At 55.6% G+C, this 24,728-nt stretch overlaps 1 protein-coding gene and 1 long non-coding RNA gene across 20 annotated transcripts; one reads left to right on the top strand and one right to left on the bottom strand.

Annotated features, from left to right (window-relative positions):
• Positions 1-404: 404 nt before the first annotated feature.
• LOC139358408 (uncharacterized) lies at positions 405-1,523 on the bottom strand. 2 transcript variants are annotated; one of them, XR_011613137.1, is made up of 2 exons: positions 1,089-1,523; positions 405-519 (listed from the first exon to the last, which is right to left on the bottom strand). It is a non-coding gene; the product is annotated as an uncharacterized lncRNA (long non-coding RNA). The 2 variants fall into 2 exon arrangements; XR_011613138.1 differs by having other exon boundaries at positions 1,306-1,523.
• Positions 1,519-24,391, top strand: LOC105470469 (TPD52 like 2). Of its 18 annotated transcripts, XM_071079014.1 has the most exons (10): positions 1,562-1,649; positions 3,446-3,606; positions 4,411-4,556; positions 8,142-8,290; positions 10,250-10,309; positions 16,627-16,728; positions 20,065-20,091; positions 21,103-21,144; positions 22,127-22,175; positions 22,711-24,391. In XM_071079014.1, the coding sequence occupies exons 3-10, from the start codon at positions 4,455-4,457 to the stop codon at positions 22,804-22,806; spliced, it is 627 nt and encodes a 208-aa protein (XP_070935115.1). In that variant the 5' UTR covers positions 1,562-1,649; positions 3,446-3,606; positions 4,411-4,454; the 3' UTR covers positions 22,807-24,391. The 18 variants fall into 18 exon arrangements, with proteins under 18 accessions (XP_070935112.1, XP_070935114.1, XP_070935113.1 ...); XM_071079011.1 differs by lacking the exon at positions 3,446-3,606 and having other exon boundaries at positions 1,519-1,649; XM_071079000.1 differs by lacking the exons at positions 1,562-1,649; positions 3,446-3,606 and adding an exon at positions 1,681-2,137.
• The last annotated feature ends 337 nt before the right edge of the window (positions 24,392-24,728 follow it).

The following is a 24,728-nucleotide window of genomic DNA, read 5'->3' as shown; positions in this document are numbered from 1 at the left end:
GGCCTCTGCTCAACACAGTCTGTAATGTCACATCTCTGTGGTCTGCCCTGAACTGCCTGAAGCAGGTGTCTGTATACGTCCCTAGTCCCTGGGCGGGCCTGGTTGGGTTGAGCAAGGATCTCTGGAAAGAATGAAAGGCAGCAAATGGAGAAAACATTACTGAGAGCACCAGAGCAGGATAGGCAGTGGTGGTAAGGGACTCAGGCCTGTGCAAGAGTACCCGGAAGACACCTGTGGGAGGAGGTGGCCGGGTGAATGAAGGGGCAGTGGGAGGAGCTTCCATGCCTAGGGACCAGTACCACCCCAGGCTGGAAGCCCAGAGTGCAGTCCTAGGACATCTGATCCTAAAGGGCTTGAATACCATTTAAGGCTTTTCTTCCAGGAGCAAGTAGGAGTCAAAGAAAGGAAGTTGTGGGACTTGTTTCGTGGGGCCAGTTGCCTGGTGGTTACACGCCTCTCCTCTGAGGTCAGGCATCCTGTTACAGAGTATCCTGGTAGCGCTTCAACTTGCGGAGTGACCTAGGGCAAGTGACTTTAACCTCAGCTTCCTCGTCTGTGGAGTGGGGAGGGCGCAGTGCCGGCTTGGTCGACCTGAACAGGAAGTGAGACAACCTCGGGGTGCACGCGCTCAGGCCGCAGGGTCCACACCCGAGGCGAGGCGGCAGCGGCGCCTGCAGGGCGAGGGGACGAATCGCGGTCTTTTTCAGCGCAACCCGCATACAATAAAAAGTCCCCACCAAAAGGACAAACTAGCCAGGCGTGAGGGGTAGCTGTAATCCTGGCACTTTAAGAGGCCGAGGCGGGTGGATCACCTAAGGTCAGGAGTTCGAGACCAGCCTGGCCAACGTGGCAAAACCCCTGTCTCTACTAAAAATACGAAAACTAGCCGGACGTGTTGGCGCGCGCCTGTAATCCCAGCTACTCGGGAGGCTGAGGCAGGAGAATCGCTTGAACCCAGAGGGCAGAGGTTGGAGTGAGCCGATATCGCGCCACTGCACTCCAGCCTCGGCAACAAGAGGGAAACTCCGTCTCAAAAAAAAAAAAAAAAAAAGACCAACTAAAAAAAATAATATAAATACAGGACTTACGAGGGGAGGCTGACCCCTAAAGTAAGGGGTCGGGCTGGAAAGGATCTCACGGGGTCAGAGTTTGAGCCGCCGAAGCGCGCGAGCCCCAGCACTCGGGGGCAGCTGCTTCCGACCCGGAAGATCCCCTGGGGCCCTGCGCTGGCTTTCCACAGCGCCATGTTGGACAATCCTCCCACTTCCCACCTTCCTCGTCCTCCCGCTACTCCGACCGTTCTACCTGTGACTCTCGCTGGTGGAGCCAACCTGGAATGGATTCCCTTCGAACCACGCCTCCCTTTCCTGCTTCGCCCACAGTTTCGGCCTATCAGATTGAGTCGGATAAACCAGGACTGGCCAAACGACGTTCTCATTGGACATCACTGGTGGGGGCGGGACGAAGGCGGAGCATGTGCCCGGGCGGAAGTAGCCGTCGCGTCGCTGATTACGTAACGCCGCGGGGCCGAGGCAGTTCCGCTGGCTAGTGTGTACGCGGCCTGGTACTCCCGGCGCCGCCCGCTCGGCTCCCACAGCGTCCGCGACAGCGGCCAGGACGCCGTCTGAAGATGGACTCCGCCGGCCAAGGTACCTGCCGGGCCCGGCGCCTCCGCAGCAGATGGGCCCAGGCCGTCCGGTGTTCCCCGTCTCCCGGGGTCGTTTGCGACTCTCGGTCCTCTCAGTCTCTGCTCACCCACCCCGCGGCCCCTCTACAGCTCTCGGGCCACTGACCTCGAAGCTTGTGATGGTTGCGGTGTGTGTGTCTTTTGCCCGCGGCCCAGACCGCTTCCTGGGCTCTCTCCAGCCGCCCTCCCGGTCTCCCCCGGGACCGCTCCGAGTGTGGTTCCCTGGCGTCCGCCGTTGCTCCCGTAGTTGGGGTTCCCTCGCTCCAAGCAGCTCTCGTTTATGCCGCCCACCCCGCGCCCGGCTCTTGCTTGCTCTGCCACCCCCCGGTCCCTGCGCGGGGCCCTCGGGTTCACGCTCTGGCCCTGGACCCAGTCCGAGGTGTGGAGGGCGGCTCCCGAGCAGAGAAGGGATGGTGAAACAGTCTTCGCGTTCAGCAGAGCTCCCCTTGGGTAAGCAGCTCTGCTCGGAGCTCAGCCTACTTAGGGGTTGCCTCATAGAGAGGGGCGGAGTGAGTCAGGGGCACACCCAGCTTACCAGGCCTGTTTCCAGAACAGTCACCCCGGAGCAGTAGGAGATGGCCCCTGAGGGGCATGGAGCCAGCCCAGGAGATTAAAATCTTGAGAATATGATACAAGTTTGTCTTCCATTTTGGGGCTGAAGAGAGGGATGTTAAATTTCTTTCCCCCTCCCCCTCCCCTCCCCTCCCCTCTCCCCCCGCCTTCCATCCCGTCCCCTTTCCCCTTTTTCCTTTCCTTTCCTACGGAGTCTTGTCCTGACGCCAGGCTGGAGTGCAGTGGCGCGATCTCAGCTCATTGCAACCTCCACCTCCCGGGTTCAAGCCATTCTCCTGCCTCAGCCTCATGAGTAGCTGGGACTACAGGCGCCCGCCACCACGCTCAGCTAATTTTTGCATTTTTACTAGAGACGAGGTTTCACCATGTTGCCCAGGGTGGTCTCGATATCTTGACCTTGCGATCCACCCGCCTCGGCGTCCCAAAGTGCTGCGATTACAGGTGTGAGCCATTGCGCCTGGCCACATCTTAAACTTTATAATTCCTGGGTGCTGCATTATTCTGGAGGGTGTTTTTTGTTTGTTTTTGTTTGTTTTTGTTTGTTTTTTTTTTTTTGAGTTGGAGTCTCGCACTGTTGCCCAGGCTGGAGTGCTGTGGCGCCATCTGGGCTCACTGCAAGCTCCGCCTCCCAGGTTGACGCCATTCTCCTGCCTCAGCCTCCTGAGTAGCTGGGACTACAGGCGCCTGCCACCACTCCGGGCTAATTTTTTGTATTTTTAGTAGAGACGGGGTTTCACCGTATTGGCCAGGCTGGTCTTGAATTCCTGACCTCAGGTGATCCGCCTGCCTCAGCCTCCCAAAGGCCTGGGATTACAGGCATGAACCACCACGCCCGGCCAGTTTTTCTTTTAGTTTAAAAAAAAAAATTTTTTTTGGCCGGGTATGGTGGCTCACGCCTGTAATCTCCTGGGTTCAAGTGATTCTCCTGCCTCAGCCTCCCAAGTAGCTGGGACTACAGGCGCGTGCCACCAGGCCAGCTAATTCTGTATTTTTAGTAGAGGCAGAGTTTCACCATGTTGGTCAAGCTGGTCTCGAACTCCTGACCTCAGGTGAGCCACCACGCCTGGCAGTAAGCCTGTTTCTTTTCAGAATGTTGTGTTCAACAGGGAAAATGTTACAATAATCATGTGCTTGGATTTAGAGAGAATCAAAATAGACTATTTTTCCTTATGTGAAATCTTGTAGACTTTTAGTGCAGTCAGGAAGATGCGTTTGATGTGAAGAAAAAACAGTGGCTACAGGAATTTGAATGTGATCTGGGTGTAGTTGAGGTGTGTGGCGGCAGCACACCGCTCTGCAGCTCTCCGCCTGTGGTGGCTTCCTGACTGTGGGATGAGAAGCGGGAGGTAAGGAAAGGGAATTTTGTTTTGCCGACTCCCAGAAGGAGCTGAATGACCAGCATGTGCTCCTAGTATGTAGTTTTAGCATGTGCCCTGTCAGATGTGTTGAGTGGAAAGTGATGCTTATTGTGTGTATTAACCATATTAAGTTCCTTTTTTTAAAAAAGTGAAATATGTGGCTGGGTGCGGTGGCTCACACCTGTAATCCCAGCACTTTGGGAGGCCAAAGCGGGTGGATCACCCAAGGTCGGGAGTTGGAGACCAGCCTGGCCAACATGGTGAAACCCCATCTCTACTGAAAATACAAAAATTAGCTGACGTGGTGACGCGCACCTGTGATCCCAGCTACTCAGAGGCTGAGGCAGGAGAATCACTTGAACCTGGGAGACGGAGGTTGCAGTGAGCTGAGATCAGACCATTGCACTCCAGCCTGGGCAACAGAGTGAGACTCCATCACAAAAAAAAAAAAAGTGAAAGCTCTGTTAGATTGATCTGCTTTCTTTGTAGCAAGGGTTTCCTGCCTCTGAAGATAGTATTCTCACTGGTCAGGGTCTGGCTGTCTTGGGCTGGCATTTCTCATGCCCTGAAGCAGCACAGGTGGCATTGGCTTTTCATCTCAGGCTGCCTGAGGTGTGGCCGCCCTCGTCTACTGCCCACGCTGTCCTCACAGACCTTTCAGAGAAGAGGTGTTCTTCTCCAGGGTCTCACCCACTCCCACCTTTGCTTTTGTCCTGCTAGAGACCTCTACCATATTTACTTGGAAGTAAATAACTTACTTGACGCTTTGTGGCCTCATTTTGTCTCTGGCAGATATCAACCTGAATTCTCCTAACAAAGGTCTGCTGTCTGACTCCATGACGGATGTCCCTGTCGACACAGGTGTGGCTGCCCGGACTCCTGCTATTGAGGGTCTGACAGAGGCTGAGGAGGAGGAGCTCAGGGCCGAGCTTACCAAGGTGCTGTGGCTTGGCTGTGTGTCCTGGGGTGAATTGGAGTTAAGACCCTCTTGGATTAGTGAGAGGCCAGGGTACTGGCCACGCTTGGGTGATCACCTACCCTGCTCTGTGTTCCTGCTGATAAAGGGGTTCTCTTTGTATGTGCCCAGCTCCGTGCACTGGACTCAGAGCCACCTGGCAGTGGAGATGGCCGTGACTTCCTTCCCACACCTCTGTGCCTGGCCCTTCCGAAGTACTCCATGAGTAGCGTTCATACACAAACCGCCTCTGAGTGGCCATCTACTGGGAGTGTCTCTGTTGGAATTAACACTTGAGAATCATTTTTTTTTTTTTTTTTTTTTTTTTTTTTTTTTTTTTGAGACGGAGTCTCGCTCTGTAGCCCAGGCTGGAGTGCAGTGGCCGGATCTCAGCTCACTGCAAGCTCCGCCTCCCGGGTTCACGCCATTCTCCGGCCTCAGCCTCCCGAGTAGCTGGGACTACAGGCGCTCGCCACCTCGCCCGGCTAGTTTTTTGTATTTCTTAGTAGAGACGGGGTTTCACCGTGTTATCCAGGATGGTCTCGATCTCCTGACCTCGTGATCCACCCGTCTCGGCCTCCCAAAGTGCTGGGATTACAGGCTTGAGCCACCGCGCCCGGCCGAGAATCATTTTTAAAACTCCGTGAATCTCTCTGCCCTGGATCTTAAGTTTTCTTTTAAAAATATTTATTTTGACTGGATGCAGTGGCTCATGCCTGTAATTCCAGTGCTTTGGTAGGACAAGGTGGTAAAATGGGAAGATCGCTTGAGCCCAGGAGTTTGAGAGCAGCCTGGGCAACTCAGTGAGACCTTGTCTCCACCCCCAAAAACTAGCCGGGTGTGGTGGCAGTTGCCTGTAGTCCCAGCTACTCAGGAGGCTGAGGCGGGAGGATGCTTGAGGCCAGGAGGTCAAGACTTCAGTGAGCTGTGATTGTGCCCTGCATTCCAGCCTGGCGACAGAGCGAGACCCTGTCTCAAAAACAAAACAGAAACTTCTTTTGTAAAAAGTATTTATGTGATATTCTTTAAGTGAGAGTCCCTTAAGAGTAATATAGGAATTAAGAACAAAAGCCTCAGCTGGATGCGGTGGCTCACGCCTGTAATCCCAGCACTTTGGGAGGCCGAGACGGGTGGATCACGAGGTCAGGAGATCGAGACCATCCTGGTTAACATGGTGAAACCCCGTCTCTACTGAAAAATACAAAAAAACTAGCCGGGTGAGGTGGCGGGCGCCTGTAGTCCCAGCTACTCGGGAGGCTGAGGCAGGAGAATGGCGTAAACCCGGGAGGCGGAACTTGCAGTGAGCCGAGATCGGGCCACCGCACTCCAGCCTGGGCGACAGAGCGAGACTCCGTCTCAAAAAAAAAAAAAAAAGAACAAAAGCCTCCAACCATAATTTTTAGTCAAAGCAACTGCCAAGAGTTTTCTTTTCACCCTGTGAATCACCCTGTGAATCACCCTGTGATACGGTTTAATTCCAGAATCTGGGTCCAGGCCTAGGTCTGAGTAAGGTTGGTTGTGCCTCTGGGCCTGAGGACCAGGTTTCAGATCCTGAGGACATCACACAGTTATTTCTAGCCTAGAAGATTAAAGGAGAGTAGCAGGAAGTCCAAGGAGACTTTGCTTTCCATTTTATTTCAGAGTATGCGACTTTAGAAACTAAACCCACAAGGTTTTTTTCAGAGTTGAATTACAAGATGAAGTTTTTTTTTTTTTTTTAAAGTCGTTTTTTTGAGTCAGAGTCTCTTCTTTGTCGCCCAGGCTGGAGTGCAGTGGCATGATCTCAGCTCACTGGAGCCTCTGCCTCCCTGGATCAAGTGCTTCGCATGCCTCAGCCTCCCATGTAGGTGGGATTACAGATGCCCACCACCATACCTGGCTAAGTTTTATATTTTTAGTAGAGACAAGTGTTTCACCATGTTGGCCAGGCTGGTCCTGAACTCCCAGCCTCAAGAGTTCTGCCTGGCTTAGCCTCCCAAAGTGCTAGGATTACAAGTGTGAGCCACTGTGCCCAGCCAAAGAAAGATTTTTTTTTTTTTTTAAAGATGGAGGCTCACTCTGTCACCCAGGCTGGAGTGCAGTGGTGTGATCTCGGCTCCCTGTGGCCTCCACCTCCTGAGTTGAAGTGATTCTCTTGCCTCAACCTCCCGAGTAGCTGGGATTACAGGCGCACAGCACCACGGTTGGCTAATTTTTGTATTTGTAGTAGACAGAGTTTCACCATGTTGGCCAGGTTGGTCTTGAACTCCAGACCTCAGGTAATCCGCCTGCCTCAGCCTCCCATAGTGCTGGGATTACACGGAAGAAAGATTTTTTTTAGTCGTTTCGCTCTTGTTGCCCAGGTTGGAGTGGAATGGCACGATCTTGGCTCACTGCATCCTCCGCCTCCCAGGTTCAAGCGATTCTCCTGTCTCAGCCTCCCAAGTACCTGGGGTTATGGGAGCCCACCACCACGCCTGGCTAATTTTTGTATTTTTAGTAGAGACGGGGTTTCATCATGTGTTGGCCAGGCTGGTCTCAAACTCCTGACCTCAGGTAATCTGCCTGCCTTGGCCTCACACAGTGCTAGGATTACAGGTGTGAGCCTCTGTACCCGGCCAGGGACTTCACCTTTTTTTTTTTTTTTGGAGACCAAGTCTCGCTTTGTCGCCCAGGCTGGAGTGCAGTTGTGCGATCTCGGCTCACTGCAAGCTCCGCCTCCCAGCTGCACGCCATTCTCCTGCCTCAGCCTCCCAAGTAGCTGGGACTACAGGTGCCTGCCACCACGCCCGGCTGATTTTTTGTATTTTTTAGTAGAGACAGGGTTTCACTGTGTTAACCAGGATGGTCTTGATCTTCTGACCTCGTGATCCACCTGCCTTGGCCTCCCAGAGTGCTGGGATTACAGGCATGAGCCACCGTGCCCGGCCAGGGTCTTTACCTTTTTAATACCATGCCCAGTCCCAGGAAAGAGCCTGGCATGAAACAAGCCTGGCATGGTCATCCTGGGCCATTCCTCATGACCACAAATGGACATAGTGAGTGGTAGCTCTCCCAGAACCATTTAGCTCCGGCGCATGGGACGGTTCTCTGGAGTCAAGTTCCTAGTACCAGATAAAAACAGATGGCTGCTGACTGGGCGCGGTGGCTCACGCCTGTACTCCCAGCACTTTGGGAGGTTGAGGTGGGTGGATTGCCTGAGGTTGGGAGTTTGAGACCAGCCTGACCAACATGGAGAAACCTGTCTCTACTAAAAATACAAAATTAGCTGGGCGTGGTGGCGCACGCCTGTGATCCCAGCCACTGAGGAGGCTGAGGCAGGAGAATCGCTTGAACCTGGAAGGCAGAGGTTGCGGTGAGCCGAGATCGCGCCGTTGCACTCCAGCCTGGGCAACAAGAGTGAAATCCCGTCTCAAAAAAAAACCCAAAACCCAAAAATCAGATGTCTGCTGTAGACGCTATTATTCCTAGGACGAGTTAATGCTTCAGTAAGCGGAATGTTCTTGTGTAACTCATGGCACTGTGCATGAGGATGTTAGTCACTTCCTGCAGTAGTGATGGCTCATCATGTCGACTGCATGCTTTGCAGGTGGAAGAGGAAATTGTCACTCTGCGCCAGGTCTTGGCAGCCAAGGAGAGGCACTGCGGAGAGCTCAAGAGGAGGCTGGGCCTCTCCACCCTGGGGGGGCTGAAACAGAACCTGTCCAGGAGCTGGCACGATGTACAGGTCTCTAACGCGTAGGTACCTGCCCCAGGAGCACCCCCGGGGGCTGAAAAGAACGTGCACCACACACACCCCTGGCATGTGAGGGGCATCGTCATACCCAGGGACAAGTTGCAGCCATGGAGTTGAGTGGCCTGTTTGGAAGAAGCCAGTGAGAGGCTCTGAGCCCTAGGCCCAGGGCCTGTGCCTTGTTTTTTCAAAGAGCTTGGTGTCTGCGTGTGTCTTATTTATTTTTAAATTTTTGTGTACTTCGTTTATTATTATTATTTTTGAGACAGAGTCTCACTCTGTCACCCAGGCTGGAGTGCACTGGCGCAATCTTGGCTCACTGCAACCTCTGCCCACCGGGTTCAAGTGATTCTCCTTCCTCAGCCTCCCAGGTAGCTGGGATTACAGGCGTCTGCCACCACACCCGGCTAATTTTTTATTTTATTTTTTGTATTTTTCGTAGAGATGGGGTTTCACCGTCTTGGCCAGGCTGGTCTTGGACTCCTGACCTTGTGATCCACCCACCTCGACCTCCCAAAGTGCTGGGATTACAGGCATGAGCCGCCGCACCGGCCTTTTTTTTTTAAATTCTTTTTTGAGATGTTCTTGCTCTGTCACCCAGGCTGGAGTGCAGCGGCGCAGTCGTTCACTGCAACCTCGACCTCCTGGGTTCAAGCGATCCCCCAACTCAGCCCCCTCGTAGCTGGGACTACAGGCGTGCGCCACTGTGCCTGGCTAATTTTTTCACATTTTATAGAGACAGGATCTTGCTTTGTTGCCTAGGCTGGTCTCAAATTTCTGGGCTCAAGCAATCCTCTTGTTTTGACCTCCTAAAATGCTTGGGATTACTTGTGTGAGCCACCACACCCGGCTTCTATGTGTTTTAAAAAGGCAGACACACTGGCTAGTTGTCCGGGTGGAAATTGATAGGAAGACTTGTGTTTCAGTGTCCAGACTCAAGGGAGCACTGATCAGGACTTTAGCAAGAATGGTTTTTCTGTGGTCCTTATTGTGGGTGTGGCATGGTCACAGCCTCTGACCCAGACACGGCCACATGGGCCTGGCGCAGTAGCTCACGCCTGTAATCCCAGCACTTCGGAGGCTGAGGCGGGTGGATCACCTGAGGTTAGGAATTCAAGACCAATCTGGTCAACATGGAGAAACCCTGTCTCTACTGAAAAATACAGAAGTTTAGCTGGGCGTGGTGGTGTGCACCTGTGATCCCAGCTACTGGGGAGGCTGAGGCAGGAGAATCTCTTGAACACAGGAGGCAGAGGTTGCGGTGAGCCAAAATTATGCCACTGCCCTCTAGCCTGGGTGACACAGCGAGACTCTGTCTCAAAAAAAACCCAAAAAAAAAAACGTATATGACCATATGGTCCCACAACCCTAGGGCCTCTGACCCTCCATGACTGCGTGGTCCTGTAACCCTGGGACGTCTGTCCCAGATGTCACTCAGCTCTCTGAATTTGGGGAATGCTGCTTTCTCACTTGGCCCTGTCCACGTGGCTTCTCTGAAACATACCGTACAAGGAGGGGCGGGCATGGAATGTTTCCCAGGAGCCACGTCCCTACAGAATGACAGATCAAGTCCCATTTCATAAATCTCACATACGAGAAACTCATTTTTTTATCCTAGGACATCGTAAGTTTTGAATCCCAGTGGTGTTTTGGAGCTGTGGGCTGTGCCCTTCCAGTCCCCCACAGCAGTGCTGTTCCCCAAGAATCTCCTAGTGAGAGACCAGGGGCTACTGCCGGGTGACGGAAAAGGGGACGATCAGTTCCGCCATACCCACAGCTCGCCTGGCGGCCTGGAGCCTGCACAGGGCCTGGTTGAGGCAGTGGACCCTGTTTTTGGGCTGTCTGTAGAGTTGATGTTCCTGCCAGCTGGTCCTCCTCTGTCTTCCCTGGAACCTCACCTGCAGTTTGATGCCTGACTTAAAATTGTTCTTCTAAATAATTCACTGTAGACTTTCTGTTTTTAGCTATGTGAAAACTTCTGAGAAACTTGGAGAGTGGAATGAGAAAGTGACCCAGTCAGACCTGTGAGTGCCTGTGTCATCAGCACCTCCTCCTCCCTCCTCCTCTCCACCTCCTGAGTGCCGGTACCTTCCGCACCTCCTCCTCCCTCCTCCTCTCCGCCTCCTGAGTGCCGGTACCATCAGCACCACCTCCTCCCTCCTCCTCTCCGCCTCCTGAGTGCCTGTACCATCAGCACCTCCTCCTTCCTCCTCCTCTCTGCCTCCTGAGTGCCGGTACCTTCCGCACCTCCTCCTTCCTGCTCTCCGCCTCCTGAGTGCCTGTACCATCAGCACCTCCTCCTTCCTCCTCCTCTCCACCTCCTGAGTGCCTGTACCATCAGCACCTCCTCCTTCCTCCTCCTCTCTGCCTCCTGAGTGCCAGTACCTTCCGCACCTCCTCCTTCCTGCTCTCCGCCTCCTGAGTGCCTGTACCATCAGCACCACCTCCTCCCTCCTCTCCACCTCCTGAGTGCCTGTACCATCCGCACCTCCTCCTCCCTCCTTTCCGCCTCCTGAGTGCCTGTACCATCAGCACCACCTCCTCCCTCCTCTCCGCCTCCTGAGTGCCTGTACCATCAGCACCTCCTCCTTCCTCCTCCTCTCCGCCTCCTGAGTGCCTGTACCATCAGCACCACCTCCTCCCTCCTCTCCGCCTCCTGAGTGCCTGTACCATCAGCACCTCCTCCTTCCTCCTCCTCTCCGCCTCCTGAGTGCCTGTACCATCAGCACCTCCTCCTTCCTCCTCCTCTCCGCCTCCTGAGTGCCTGTACCATCAGCACCACCACCTCCCTCCTCTCCGCCTCCTGAGTGCCTGTACCATCCGCACCTCCTGCTCCCTCCTCTCCGCCTCCTGAGTGCCTGTACCATCCGCACCTCCTCCTCCCTCCTCTCCGCCTCCTGAGTGCCTGTACCATCCGCACCTCCTCCTCCCTCCTCTCCGCCTCCTGAGTGCCTGTACCATCAGCACCTCCTCCTTCCTCCTCTCTGCCTCCTGACACTCGGTCAGGGAATTGGGCTGTGCACACTTGGCACAAAGCTTCTTTTGGTATTTGCTGGCTATTTTTTCTTAATATAACTTTTCTTCTCTCAGGTAAACTATCCTTTAGACTATTGTGGAACGGAATAGTAGCTGAAAGAAACTCACTCAGCCACCTGGCCACACTTAAAACTCCCCTCTGCCTGATATATGCATCCCTTATATAAGAGGCCTGCGCTGGTCCTGGCTGCATTTCTGACTAATAGAGCTCCTTGGCTTCCAGCAGTGCACAAGCTGGACGACACCACTTGGCCTGATTCTGTTGGTGGCGAATTTTTGTGTGTTCCAACCCTAACACTTTTCCCTGCTTGGCTCCAGCTGTTGGATTCTCAGAATTCCTTTCCTCCTTTGGAGTAGTTCTTTGGGGGAGGGCGTGGTGGAGGACGTGCGGGTGGAAATGTGAAGTCCTCGTGGTCTGGGAGGCACCACATTGTCAGAGCGTTGGCCAGTGTGGATTCACTGTGGGTAGTTTGATATGTGTGTGTCAGCGGCGTGGTTCAGAGTAACTCCTAATATTTGGAGATCCTTCAGCTGGATAATAGCACTTCATTTACTTGTGTTCTGATCTGAGTATAATGTTTTTAAGCTGAGAAGGGGAATATTCTAAAATAGTCTCTGTGGGATTTTTCCGTCTGTTATTTAGAAGGTAGCGCTGTAATGGTTGCCGCAGAACATGGGCAGAACGTCCTCCCGTGTTGGGCTGGAAGGAAGTGGTTGCTGCCGAGCTTGTCTTGAAGGTCCTGGGGGACCAGGCCGGCACTCTGCACGTGGGCCTTTGCGTCTGGTGTCACAGTGGGAAGCTGGTGTCAGAAACTCAGGCGGTTCATGGCACATTGACCTGGGTGTTCTAGGGACCCTGGTGGGCTGTGTCTTTCGGGCTGCGTTGAACAGTGATCTTGCTGGGCAGCGGGTGTTCCCTAGGTTGGGACAGTGACGGTCAGTGATGGACAGTGATGGACAGTAACTTTGCTGGGCAGCGGGTGTTCCCTAGGTTGGGACAGTGACGGTCAGTGATGGACAGTGATGGACAGTAACTTTGCTGGGCAGCGGGTGTTCCCTAGGTTGGGACAGTGACGGACAGTGACCTTGCTGGGTAGTGGGTGTTCCCTAGGTTGGGTCAGTGACGGTCAGTGACGGTCATCTGGTCATCTGGTCATCCTTGCAGTTTGGGCATCAGGCAGACGCACGGTGCAGACTCAATCTGAAAATAGTCTCAGGAGACTTCAGTGCTGTTTTGTAAAACCAACTGACATAAAGCTGCTGGGATCCTATTTCAAATAAATAGTGTTTCAGAGAGCTTAGTGCAACACTTAGCATCCTGACCCCTCTGGGGAAGCATGTGGCTCAGCATGGAAGCATACGGCCAGTGCGTCACCTGGCAGAGGCCATTCCCCTGAGTTCTGTGGGGAGAGCTGTCAGACGGACGGTTCCAGAGTAGAAGGTAGTTCTGCCCAGACGGCCCAGGCCGAGGGTGGTGGTTTCTGCCCGGACCGCCCAGGCGGAAGGGATATGGCTCAGGAGGTGGGGCCTGAGGATGTGGCCACTGCGCGTGCTCCTCCTGGCTGGTGCCCCTCCTAGTCAGCTTCAGGAGGTGGGCCGTGGGTGTGCCTCCACTGCCCAGAGCTCTTGCAGAGGAAGGCAGTAAGAGCTTCCTGCTTCCTGACCCACATGTCTGTAGATCCTTTCAGCCAGTGGTGCCCGGAGGAGGGACGGGAAGAATGTGGCCGGCGGGTGGAGGATAGCGCTGATGCTTGGCCCCATGAGGCTGCGATGTGGCCACATTCTCCTCAGTGGGTCGTGTCTGAAGGCAAGAGCAGCTGTGTTCTGTGAGTGGTAAAATGATTGCCTGTTGCATTCTATTTATAGGCAGAGCTAACTAAAAACCTCAGTGCTGAGAGGGGCATTGTATCGATCCTGCAGTTACAAGCTGGTTCACTTGGAGTTGTTTTGGTTGCAGGTGACAGAAAGCACGACTCAAGGTAGCATCAATCAAACAGGGAGGTGGGAGCACTCACCTGGCAGAGAAGTCCCTGCCCCCACTGCTGCAGCCCAACAGTGTGGTCCCGTATGGGTCTCCCTGGACTAATGGCTGTGGCCAGGGAGGTGGTGTGCTCTGGCCAGGCCTGGATCACTTGTCCACCCTGAGTGGGAGTGGGGGTAGCCCCCAGAGGAAGACTCAGGAGAGGGGGAGTGCAAGGATATCCACCAGATGCCCTGTGCTGCCCAGGGGGCAGCTTCTGGCATGGGACAAAACTGCTATCTGTCCAGGGCTCTCTTCCTGGAAGGTCTTAGGAACTCCCAAATGGGTGCTGGCTGCGGTTGCCCGGCCTGGTGCCCTCAAGTAGAGCTGAAACTAGTTACTGGGTGCAGATGCTGGCTCTGACCCCTGCCCCTTCCTCCTGGCTTAGCTTCCCCAGCCTTCTCGTCCTCTGAGGAATGTGTGTGCCTGCGTGTTTGAGGCTCTCAGAACAGGCCTGCAGCGCTGTGAGCCTTGGAAGGGGACCTCGCAGCTGCTGCTGCTACCTCGGAGGCCCAGGATGGGACTGCGAAGGGGAAGGGAGAGGTCAGAGCCACAGCTGTTGGGCAGGGACCTGCTGTAGGAAGAGAAGGCGGGAGAGGAGCTGGTGGTGGCCTCTGGTGGTGGCCTCAGGCGGTGCAGGTGATGCCCATTGTTTCCAGGGCCATCCCAGTTTGGAGGTTCCCGTTTCCAGAGGAGGTTCCCTTGTGACCCCTCGTTTCCACACCTAAGCAATGCTGAGGGCTGAGGGACCCCCAGGGGCTTGAGTGTGGTTTATGGCACGGCAGGGACTGACCACAGTGGCACATCGTGTCAGTGTTCAGCGGACCCTCCTTCTCGTGTGGGTGGTACTTACCCACCCACAGGTCACACTCAAGACCCGCATCTCATTCCAAAGGCTGGGCACAGGCGGCGGTTTTCTCTCCAACTTCGGTTTCACCATCCCCACTCTTTAGGCACAAATGCAGGTGCTGTGAGGACTTTAGAATCCTCTGCTGCAGGTGACTTTGCTTCAGCGAACCATAGAACGTTCACATGGTTTTATGCATTTGTTATTTCAGGGAAAATCAAAGTTAAAGATGTCTTCAGAATTTGCATTTTGGGGCCAGGCATGGTGGCTCACGCCTGTAATCCCAACACTTTGGGAGGCCGAGGTGGGCTGATCACGAGGTCAGGAGATGGAGACCATCCTGGCTAACATGGTGAAACTCCATCTCTACTAAATATACAAAACAATTAGCCAGGCGTGGTGACGGGCGCCTGTAGTCCCAGCTACTCAGGAGGCTGAGGCAGGAGAATGGTGTGAACCCGGGAGGCGGAGCTTGCAGTGAGCCAAGATGGCGCCGCTGCACTCCAGCCTGGGCTACAGAGCAAGACTCCGTCTCAACAAAAAAGAATTTGTATTTTTGAAACTAAATGTAGCAGGTCATTAGTTACTTATACCTGATGTTTTATTAATAAAAAAAGAAAAAAGATAAAAACAGCCGTGGTTCCAGCTGCACGGAGTCTGGATGGGAAGTGTATCCTCTGGGCTGGGTGCGGTGGCTCACACCTGTACTCTGTCATCCAGTGCTTTGGATGACATGCGAGGCGGGCGGATCACCTGAGGTCAGGAGACCAGCCTCAACATGGTGAAACCTTGTCTCTAAAATAAAATAAAATAATAGGCCGGGCGCGGTGGCTCGCACCTGTAATCCCAGCAATTTCAGAGGCCGAGGCGGGTGGATCACCTGAGATCAGGAGATCGAGACCAGCCTGGCCAACATGGTGAAACCCTATCTGTACTAAAAACAAAATTAGCAGGGCGTGGTGGTGGGTGGTGGGTAATCCCAACTACTTGGGATGCTGAGGCAAAAGAATCTCTTGAACCTGGAGGCGAAGGTTGTAGTGAGTTGAGATTGCACCACTGCACTCCAGCCTGGGCGACAGCAAGACTTTGTCTCAAAAAATAAAAAGAAAAGAAAGTGCGTCCTCTGGGCCTTGGCTGGGGGTGGGCACGAGAGAGCTGTGCTGGGATGTGCTGCCGGGGCACACTTGGTGGGTCACACACACTTGTCAACTAGGGGCTGGAGTGGTGGCGCTCAGCTCACACGGGCCTCCTGCAGGGGGTGGCGTGGAGGGCCTGTGAGTAAGTGCTCTGGAAGGCCCATCATTGTGACCTGGTGTCGCCAGTGGGAGCGGGCAGAGCCTGCACGTTCTCTGGCGCCAGTCATCCCAGATGCCACTCAGTCAGGGCTTGGCTGGGTTTGCCAACTCTCCAGGTTGGCACTAGTAATGCCAAGATGGCCCTGGGAGCCTGTCTCCATTCAGCCTTGAGTTCCTGGCTTCGCTGAGGGAGGAGCTGTGGGGAAGGTGGTCGTGGGTTTGCATTTTGGACTTGGTTATGTCGGAGGCTGCCGTGTTTTGTGTTTACGGTGGCAGCTGGATGAGGGCCTGTGACTTTAGGTGTTGGCTGTCATGGTGGGCCCAACAGTATCCCTGCAGCCACAGCATCCTGCCTGCTGCCCTTTGCCCGTCCTGCGGACGCCGATGCCCCAGAGCTTTGCTTTGGTGGGATGTACCCATGTGGGTGGACACTGGAGGGAGCTGGAGAGGATAGAAGCGGGGCCTTCACTAGGGGCCGGGGCAGACCCTTGCACTGTGAAAAGAGGCCTGGGAATGGAACTGTCCGATGCTCTGAAGGCACACGGGCCCCGCTGTCTGGAGCAGGGGCACCTTGCGGGCTGCATGGCCACTCTGAAGCTCGTTCCCACAGCCGTGGTTGAGCATTTTCTCCCCTCAGCACAGTCTCATTGGGAAGAGGAAAGGGAACCTTGCACGCATGGGCCGGTCAGGGCACCGAGAGGCCTTTCTGCTCTGGCATTGCCTGCCAGGCGTGCACCTCAGGGGGCCCGTCCGCTCTCTAGCAGGCAAATGGGGCATCTTCTCTGTAGTCAGAGGGGCTGTGAGAAGACAGGAAAGTGGGCTTAGGAGGTGTCAGGTGAGGGGGTGGAGTTGGATTGTGAGATGAGAAAGCAGCATCATCGTGGGGCTGGGGGGCCGAAAGTCAGCAGGGTCGCTGAGAGCTCAGTGAGCAACACACAGGCTGCTCCTCGCTGCAGGGGCCTCTGGGGGCCGAGGGGCTCTGCGCCTGCACCCGCTCCGTACACACCTGGCAAGTGTCCACCCCTTGCCCCGGCTCCTTTCCTCAGTTTTCCTCAGGCGTGCTCCCAGTGCTTTGTTTGCTTGGCTGAGGGTGGTGACCTGTCCATGCTGTCTGGTTGATTTAACTGGTATGTCTTCTTCCAGCTACAAGAAGACTCAGGAAACTCTCTCACAGGCCGGACAGAAGACCTCCGCTGCCCTGTCCACAGTGGGCTCTGCCATCAGCAGGAAGCTTGGAGACATGAGGTGAGACCCAGCCCCGACCCTGCTGCCCTGAGACCTGGCCAGGAGTGAGGTGAGGTGTTGGAGGCACTACAGGAAGCCTGCCTGGAGATCAGGTCTCAGACAGTGGCTCGGGGATGTGGCCATCATGGCCCTGACCGGTCTGTGTGGGACCCTTGCCTGGGAGGTTCGTCCATCCCCGTCAGCTGCTTTTCTGTCATTTCTGTGTTCTTCAAGGAGGGTTGGCCGCCAGTGCTTTGGGTAACTTGTGGTGCTCAGGGTTGGTGAGGGACGAGTCTGCACCTCGAAGCTTCACTGAGAGGCAGCGACTGCAGCCTGGGGGTCAGAGTCAGGTCAGGGTGGGACGGCAGTCCTCCTCCACCTCCAGGACAGGTCAGGGCGGGACGGCAGTCCTCCTCCACCTCCAGGACAGGTCAGGGCGGGACAGCAGTCCTCCTCCTCCATCTCCAGGACAGGTCAGGGTGGGACGGCAGTCCTCCTCCACCTCCAGGACAGGTCAGGGCGGGACGGCAGTCCTCCTCCTCCATCTCCAGGACAGGTCAGGGCGGGACGGCAGTCCACCATCTCCAGGACAGGTGCTCGGCATGGTACTTCTGAGGGCGTTTCCCAGGTCTCAGAGAGTGCGGTCACACTCAGGAGGTTCTGAATGAGCCTTCTCTCCCAGAGGCTGGTGAAAGCCTCCCGGCCATCAGCGTTCCCTAGCAAGCAGGGCCAAGGAGTGAGCAGGGCCGGCGCTTTGTGGCTGGCACGTTTCCTCTCCCTTCCCTGCTCTAGGCTCCCTGACCACAGCATGGTGATGAGGGGATTGAGCCTTGAGCCAGAAGCCTGGATATGATGCTTGGCCGGACTACCTCCTGGCTGGGCACCCCGGCTGGGCCTCGGGTGGGCCTCTTTCACACGGGTTGTAGGAGTGGATGATGTAGGTTGTCACCATCACCAGCATCCTGGCCCCAACTTCTGGATGCTGCTGCCCACCCTGCCCTGACTCCTTTCCCATTCTCAGAACTGGTCTTCTGGCTTTGGGATCTCAGGGAGTGCCTCCCTGCAGGTCTGACCCAATTCTGGCAAAGATGGGTGCAGGGTTCCTAGAGGACCGGTGAGTGGGGCACCGTGCTGACCCCACCCAGCGCTCCCCTCTTCCCCTCTCATGGCCCCTGCAGGATTCAGAGATACGTACATCTCCTGCTGGGCCGGCTCCCTGCCTGCCTGCCTGCCTGCCTGCCTGCCTGCCTGCCTGCCTTAGGTTAGGTATGTCCTGCCTCCCAGCCTGTGGTTGCCAGCACTCTCCCCTTATCACTGAGCCACAGGCCAGGACACAGACGGCCACACACCCAGGGACCCACCCTGCCAAGCAGAGGGGATGGCCACTGCCCAGGAGCTGTGCCCACTTGTATTTTTGTTTGTTTGAGGTAATCTACTCTCCCATCGTGGCGACTTCTATTTCGAGAGTTTTAAACCTCTGGAGAAGCTGCAGTCATCAGTACGCAACGTGTGTGTTTCCTCTGTGCACCCTCGCACGCCCAGGGCTCCACACTCCCCAGCAGCTGGGACTTGGGGGGTTCTTGTGGGGCACCCTCCAAATGCAGGTCTTCCCCACTGCTGCTGCGCTTTGGACCCAGGAGGGACACCCTGAGCTCCAGCTGCACTCAGCCTTGCAGGGCTGTTTTCTTCCCGAAAATGCCGGTCTCACCACAGAGCATCTTCAGGAAGCAACGGGTGCCTGTTGTGCCTAAATTATGCCAGCCATCGGGGGCGTTTGCCCACTCATAGTGTCCACACTCCCTTTTGAGTTTGTTCAGAGCATCGTGGTGGAAATCCAAGGGTCAGGCGGAGCCCTCAGCACTGATTGACATAGCCGTGCACAGGCCAGTCCTGGGGTTTTGATCTGGGTGTTTTTTTGTGTGGCCTGTTTTTCTCTGGAAGCACAGGGACACGGTCCCAGTTCTCTGTCTGCTCCTCCTCTGATGGGGAGGAGGGCTCTCGCGCTTTGCTCAGTCCTGGGGTTGGCAGCTGACCCGTGTGCCGTGTAGCCTCAGGGCATGGCTGGCAGTGAGCAGAGTTCCTGTTGCAGTGACTCTGGCACAGCTGTCAGTGTGCCTGGCCACACTGTGCCACGTGTTTGCACGTGTGCCCTGGTACGTGGGGCCAGCTGGGAGAGCGGGGCCTCAGGCTGACCTGGGACGAGCCAACTCGCTCCAGGTGGCCGGCCGTGTTCACAGTGCCCGTGGAGAGGTCCTGTTTGCTGGTGTGTCTTGCCCTGCTTGCTCCTCCATTTATGTTTGTAGTGGTGGTGTGACCTCTGACGTCTGGAGCCCCTGGTGTATCCCCATCATCTCCCCAGGCAGTCACAGGTGGTTTCTGAGGTCTGGGCCCATCTACCTCTTGACCTAGAGACTGAGGTTGGGAGCTCACTGCTTCCTGAAAGTGAAAATTGGGTTCCAGGAGGTTTATATCGAGTTTAGGGCCGATGAACCCCATGGACCCAGCTTACTCTTGCGTGGAAGCCCCTCGGGACAGCTGCCCAACACCCACGTCTGATGGGCCCGTCTCAGGGCAGCCCCGGACTGTGAGGCCTTTGGTGTGCCCTGGGGCATAGGTGATGGGGATGGGGGAAAGGGAACTGGATTTAGGTCAGAGGGGGGCGTTTACACCAGGGTCAGGTCACCATCCGACTCCGTGGTCTCAGGACCGCGGGCGAGCTGAGCGTTTATCAGTTCTTCAGTGGCTGCCTCCGTGTCGGAGTGGGCCTGGCTGCAGTGAGTGGCGGCAGCTGCCCTTGGACACACAGGTTTCCAGGTTGGTGTCTGCGTGCATGGACAGAGCTCAGAGCAGAAGTGCTCGGCGCCAAGGGTGTCCCACATGTTCCCACAGTGTGTGTGCCTCCTCAGCTGACGCGCTTTGGGGAACAGGGGCCGCTCTCGTTCTGTGGAGCTGGCCAAACCCAGCTGTCACGCTGTGGCACGTTTCATACCTTTGTGCTACTGGATGGGGCCAGTTGCGCTCCAGGTGCTGTGGCTTCTTCAAATAGGTGTGCCTTGGGGCATAAGGCGTGGACAGGGCTTGGACCCAGGGGCCTCCTGTGCACAGCCGTGAGCCTAAGCAGTTGCTAGTCGTGAGCTTGCGAGAGCCTCCTGCTGAGTCAGGACTTGAGGAGACTGGAGACAGGGCTGCTCTCGCCGGTGGTATGCGGATGGAGGAGCCGTCCTGGAGCGTCTTCCCCTGCTGGGCCTGGCTGAGCATGAGCAGGGGGCCTGGGGCTCCCTGAGGAGGGCACTGAGTGGGTGCTGGCCTGCCTTGCTTACACTTCGTTTCCTCTTCTCTCCTGCTGCCACCTTCCAGGGCTCATCCATTTTCACACTCCTTTAGGTAAGGCTGAGCTTGGACACACCTGTGGAAGACTGTTCTCTGGATTGGGGCAGGGGGGGCTCTGGCAGGGCCCGTGGGCAGCTATGCTGGTAGAGGGCTGGTGAAAGGGGGATCACCCCTTCCAGGACAGCAGTCCCAGCCAGGCAGTTGCTGCCTCTCGGGGAACAAAGCAGCAGCGTGGGATCGATGCAGAGGCCCCCCCGGAACCCCCTGGCCCTTCTGTGTCCCTCCTCGTGCTTCCCATTCCCACCCAGGCTCACGGGCTGCCTGCTCCCGGGTCAGTGAATAACTGGCCTGGCGTCCACGCCTGAGTTTACTTCTGAGAAGGAGCCTTTTCATGGGGGAGGGCTGTGCCGACTCTCACCACCTTCCTGTTCGACATCGGTCCTGTTTCCTTGTTTTCCTTCAGATGGAGTTTTATCTTACTACCTGTGCCTCCCACAGGGCCCTCGTGTGGGCCAGAGCGGGCTCCTCTAGGCCAGCCTGGGGTGCCGCCCGCACCTGCACTTCTGGCTGGAACCGGGAGGTCTAGAGCCAGGCCCAGAGCAACCTGTGATTTCATGTGTTTTTACCTGACCTGGTTGTTTCTCTTTTGCCAAAAGGTCCTTAAACTTGCCGAAGTCAAGTAAGGACATCTGAAGGCTGCTGGTCCCAAATACTTTCCAAAAGCCCAGGCCTGGTCTCCTCACACTTCCTATGGCAGTGCCCTCCTCCCCCAGTGCTATGTGCTGGGCAACTTGGGGTGCCCCCCGTGAGGCCGAGGGCGGACCCTGGGGTTGAGTTTCCTTCAGGGGCGTGGTGTGGAGGGGCAGACTTGGGGTGCCCCCCGTGAGGCCGAGGGCGGACCCTGGGTTGAGTTTCCTTCGGGGCGTGGTGTGGAGGCAGCAGCTTGATCCGACTGCCAGGAGTGGGGCAATCCCAGCTCTGCCCATCCCCGCCCAGTTGGGGTTGTGTGTGGATCTCGGTGTTAACTCTTGCTTCCTTCTCTGCTTCTGCCATGCTTCCAAGCAGCAGCTACTCCATCCGCCACTCAATAAGTATGCCGGCCATGAGGTAACGTATGCTTGCTGCAGCTCCAGAGCCGGGTGTCTCTGGTGGGGGTTGGGGCGGCTCCCGCCGGTCACACCTTGCCCTTCCCATATCCCTGGATTAATTAAGGACGCCATTCCCTTGGCAATCTCCTGATGGCTAAGGGCTGATAAAGACCCCCTCTAGGCTGACGAGGAAGCTGGTAGGGGTCAGGCTCTCGACCTGCAGCCTCCAGAGGAGATCCTTGTGTCAAACTCGGCCGTGTCCTTTCCAAGTTGTCCCTGGCTGCCTGCAGCGTCAAGCTGGGGTCGGGTTGGAGAGGCTGGCACACAGATCCTGGCACTTGCCCCGGTGGGCTGTCAGTCAGGACACTTTATGGGTCTCAGCCTTCGTGGAAACACCCAGAGCTATGGTCCCTATTTCGTGCCTGTGCCTTCAGGCACTGCCCTGATTCTCAGGAGAGTCCTGTTCTCCTTGTGGGGACTCCGGCTGGGTGTCACAGACGTGCTGGTCTCTAGAGGCCGCCCCGGGCCTGGGAGGGGTATCTGGTTCTGTGGGAGGGACTGAATGGGATGGAGCTGGCCTGCTTTCTCCTCCTCTGTCTCCTTATCACTCTGCTGTCCCAGAAGTGTCCTTGGTCTTCCCTTCGCTTCTCTGAGAGATGTGCGTGAACTCCAGACTTTTCATAACCTCAGTACAGGAGCCCAGGGTGTCCCCGTAGGGTACAGCAGAGGGGGGCCGACATCCCCCCAGCTGCACAGTCAGGGGGTTTCCAGTTGCCTTGTGTGATGTCTGGACCTGTCCCTGTGACTGTTGGGCATGACCGACCTCACTTCTGACCTGGGGGGTCTCTGGAATGACCTGGCTGTCTCACATTTTTGCCATGAGATCTTGGGATTTTGTTAGGGTCCTTTGGAGGCTGGCCCTCGCCCTGAGGCCCTTCTGAGTTAGAGGGCAGCACAACCCTTTTCTCTTGACACCAACACTCTTCCCTCTCTCTTGAAAGGAACTCTGCAACCTTCAAGTCATTTGAGGACCGAGTTGGGACCATAAAGGTAATTGTACCTGGACTGTTACTAGTCATCATAGACTCACATGCCGTTGTAGGAAGTAATGCAGAGAGGTTCCTTGTGCCTTTTACACAGTTCTCTCCCGTGACAACATCTCGGAAAATCCTGTAGTGCAGCCTCCCCACCAGGACGTTGGCACTGACTCAGGACACAGAACGTCTCCACACTGCCCTTCCCGGTCCCCACTGCCCTTCCTGGTACCTTCTTGGCCGCGCCAACCTTCCTCCCGCCCTACCCCCGGCAACCCCTAGTCCACTCTCCCTTTGTATCGTTGTGTCATTTCAAGAATGTCACGTAAATGGAACGATACAGTGTGCAGCTGTTTGGCATTCACCGTCTTCATTTGGCATCGTCCTCTGGAGGCCTGTTCAGCTGGTGCCTGTCTGCGATCTGCTCCCTGTTGCTGCTGAGCAGGGTTCATGTCACATAAGCTTTTGTAGAGCACTGAGCATGGGCCTGGGGTCTGCCTTGTGCTGTGTGCTCTGTCTCAGGTTTTTCTGTCATCTTTTCTCTCCCGTAGTCTAAGGTTGTGGGTGATCGAGAGAACGGCACTGACAACCTCCCTTCCTCAGCGGGGAGTGGTGACAAGCCCCTGTCGGATCCCGCACCTTTCTAAGCCTGTGGTCGCTTCGCCCGCTGCAGAGCACACGCAGCACGCCCTCAGCATCCCGCCGCAGCTCTGTTCAGCGGAGCAGCCAACCAGGCGGATGAGCAGAGCCGGCTTTGAGGACAGTCCTGCCCATCCACATGGAGATGTGGCTGCCGCGTTCGCATGAATTTAGAGAACACAGTCTTGTACACAGATGTTTTACACTCAAGTTTGTAGATGAAACAGATCACTGTGCTGTCCTTCCCAGGGGTGCAGGAAGTGGACAGGGTGGAGGATTTGAAAGAATATTGAGCCAAAGCCCAGGCTCCCTTTGGGAATCATGTTAGCCATCAGAATGTTGAAGGATTGAAGAGTTCTAAGCATCAAATAAGTGGCATTTTCTGACTTCCTCCTCCCCTTCCCTGACTCACAGAAGGAACACAGTCACCCAGCAAGTCCTGCCTGTTACACAATCTTTTATCTCAAAATGCCCAACAAGAAAACTGTCAGTTTTCTGAGACCCCAGAAAGGAAACGATCATCGGCAGCTGCCTAACTGTCACGCTGATCTAGCTTTAACGGAAGCAAATTCATTCTTTTTTAAATGCAGTGGACTTTTCAAAAAGTTTAAATTAGGCAAAGCAGCTTTAGCCTCATAGAGAATAGTATGTCTTTGGACTCAAGCTGAAATACAAGCCTTACATTGCCTTATGCTTTATTTCTTTATAATTTTTATGTGTATATAGATGAGAGTTCCTTAATGGTTGTGAGCACTGTGTGGAATTTTACACCTGGTCTGCGTGGCAGCCTGTTCCAGTTGGGGTGTTTGATTTCATGCACACTCCATCCCAGTGTACAAAACCTGCTTCTCTTCTCAACCGTGGCAGCTCCCACTGGCTCCCCTGCTCTGCCCCAAAGGGCTCTTGAGCCTCTGGGAATGGGGGGGCCAAGAGAAGGAAAAGCCTATCTTTAGCACCCTTTAAAAGAGCTGTGCCCCCGTTCTCAGTGCTGCCTTTGCATGGGCCTGGCCCGGCTGGCACTCGTCAGTGACTCCAACCCACCTGCTTGCTGCATTTGGGATGAAACGACCCCACAGGTCAGGTGAAGGGTGGGGCATGGGCATCGGCCAGGATTGCTGTTGCCTTTTTCTCAGGAGCTACAAAGATCTCTTCCTGTTACTAAGTGATCACACCCCAGCAGCCTCTCGCTCACACCAGGGCCCTGCATGTCAGATGGCATGGTCTGCAGGGGTAGCTCTGTGCCTTAGTGGCTCTTGGCAGGACACTGAGGGCCTGCCTGTGGTGTGCCTGGCTCTGCCACTCCCAGGAGGGGAAGGGCTGCTCGGCTCAAAGTGTCCTGTTCGGTAGAGCAAGTGTCCTCTGACAACTCTGTCCCCAGACAGTTCAGACACCCCTGGGGATGGCACTCCACACACGACAAAGATGCAGGGGCCAGGGAACCCCAGTGCTTGGTGCCCTTTGTCCAGGGTTAAAATTGGCCTGTGGGGTGTGGTGTGAAGGCAGGTTGCGCGGGTGTCAACTGATGTATCTTTTCCTTAAGGTTATTATAATAATGGGTAATTTGTCAATAAAGCATTCCTTTGGGGGAAAGTCTCCCGTGGCTTGTGTGATGTGTCGTTCAGGACAGGACCGTGATGAGTGGTAAATGAACCGACACGCAGCACCTGCCCTAATGAGTCCGCAGTTTTGGGATAGGCAGGCAGGGGACAGTCCCAAAGATGACGGGCAGGTCCTCAATGCTGGGACGACAAGCGGAGCCAGCTGTGAGGGGAGAATGGTGTCTGGCCACCCTGTGAAGTCAGACCCAGAGTCTTGGGAAGAGGAATTGAAACAGCCCTGGGAGGGCGAGGAGGAGCTCACCAGGCTCCAGGTTGGGCCAGGAGCTCCAGAGGCTTCGCCAGCTGCCCCTGCAAGCACTGAGCTGCTGCTG

This window comes from Macaca nemestrina, chromosome 15 (genome assembly GCF_043159975.1).
Source record: "Macaca nemestrina isolate mMacNem1 chromosome 15, mMacNem.hap1, whole genome shotgun sequence".
Lineage (NCBI taxonomy): Eukaryota > Metazoa > Chordata > Mammalia > Primates > Cercopithecidae > Macaca > Macaca nemestrina.
Note: the sequence above shows the minus strand (reverse complement) of the source record. Positions and strands in the feature narration are given on the sequence as shown.

Bases quoted from the DNA above. Each gene is read 5' to 3' on its own strand.
- LOC105470469 (XM_071079000.1), top strand. From the start codon at position 1,681: ATGGGCCCAGGCCGTCCGGTGTTCCCCGTCTCCCGGGGTCGTTTGCGA. The intron at 8,291-10,249 runs GTAGGTACCTGC...TTCTGTTTTTAG, and splicing joins GATGTACAGGTCTCTAACGC to CTATGTGAAAACTTCTGAGA. The intron at 20,092-21,102 runs GTAAGGCTGAGC...GCTTCCAAGCAG, and splicing joins CCATTTTCACACTCCTTTAG to CAGCTACTCCATCCGCCACT.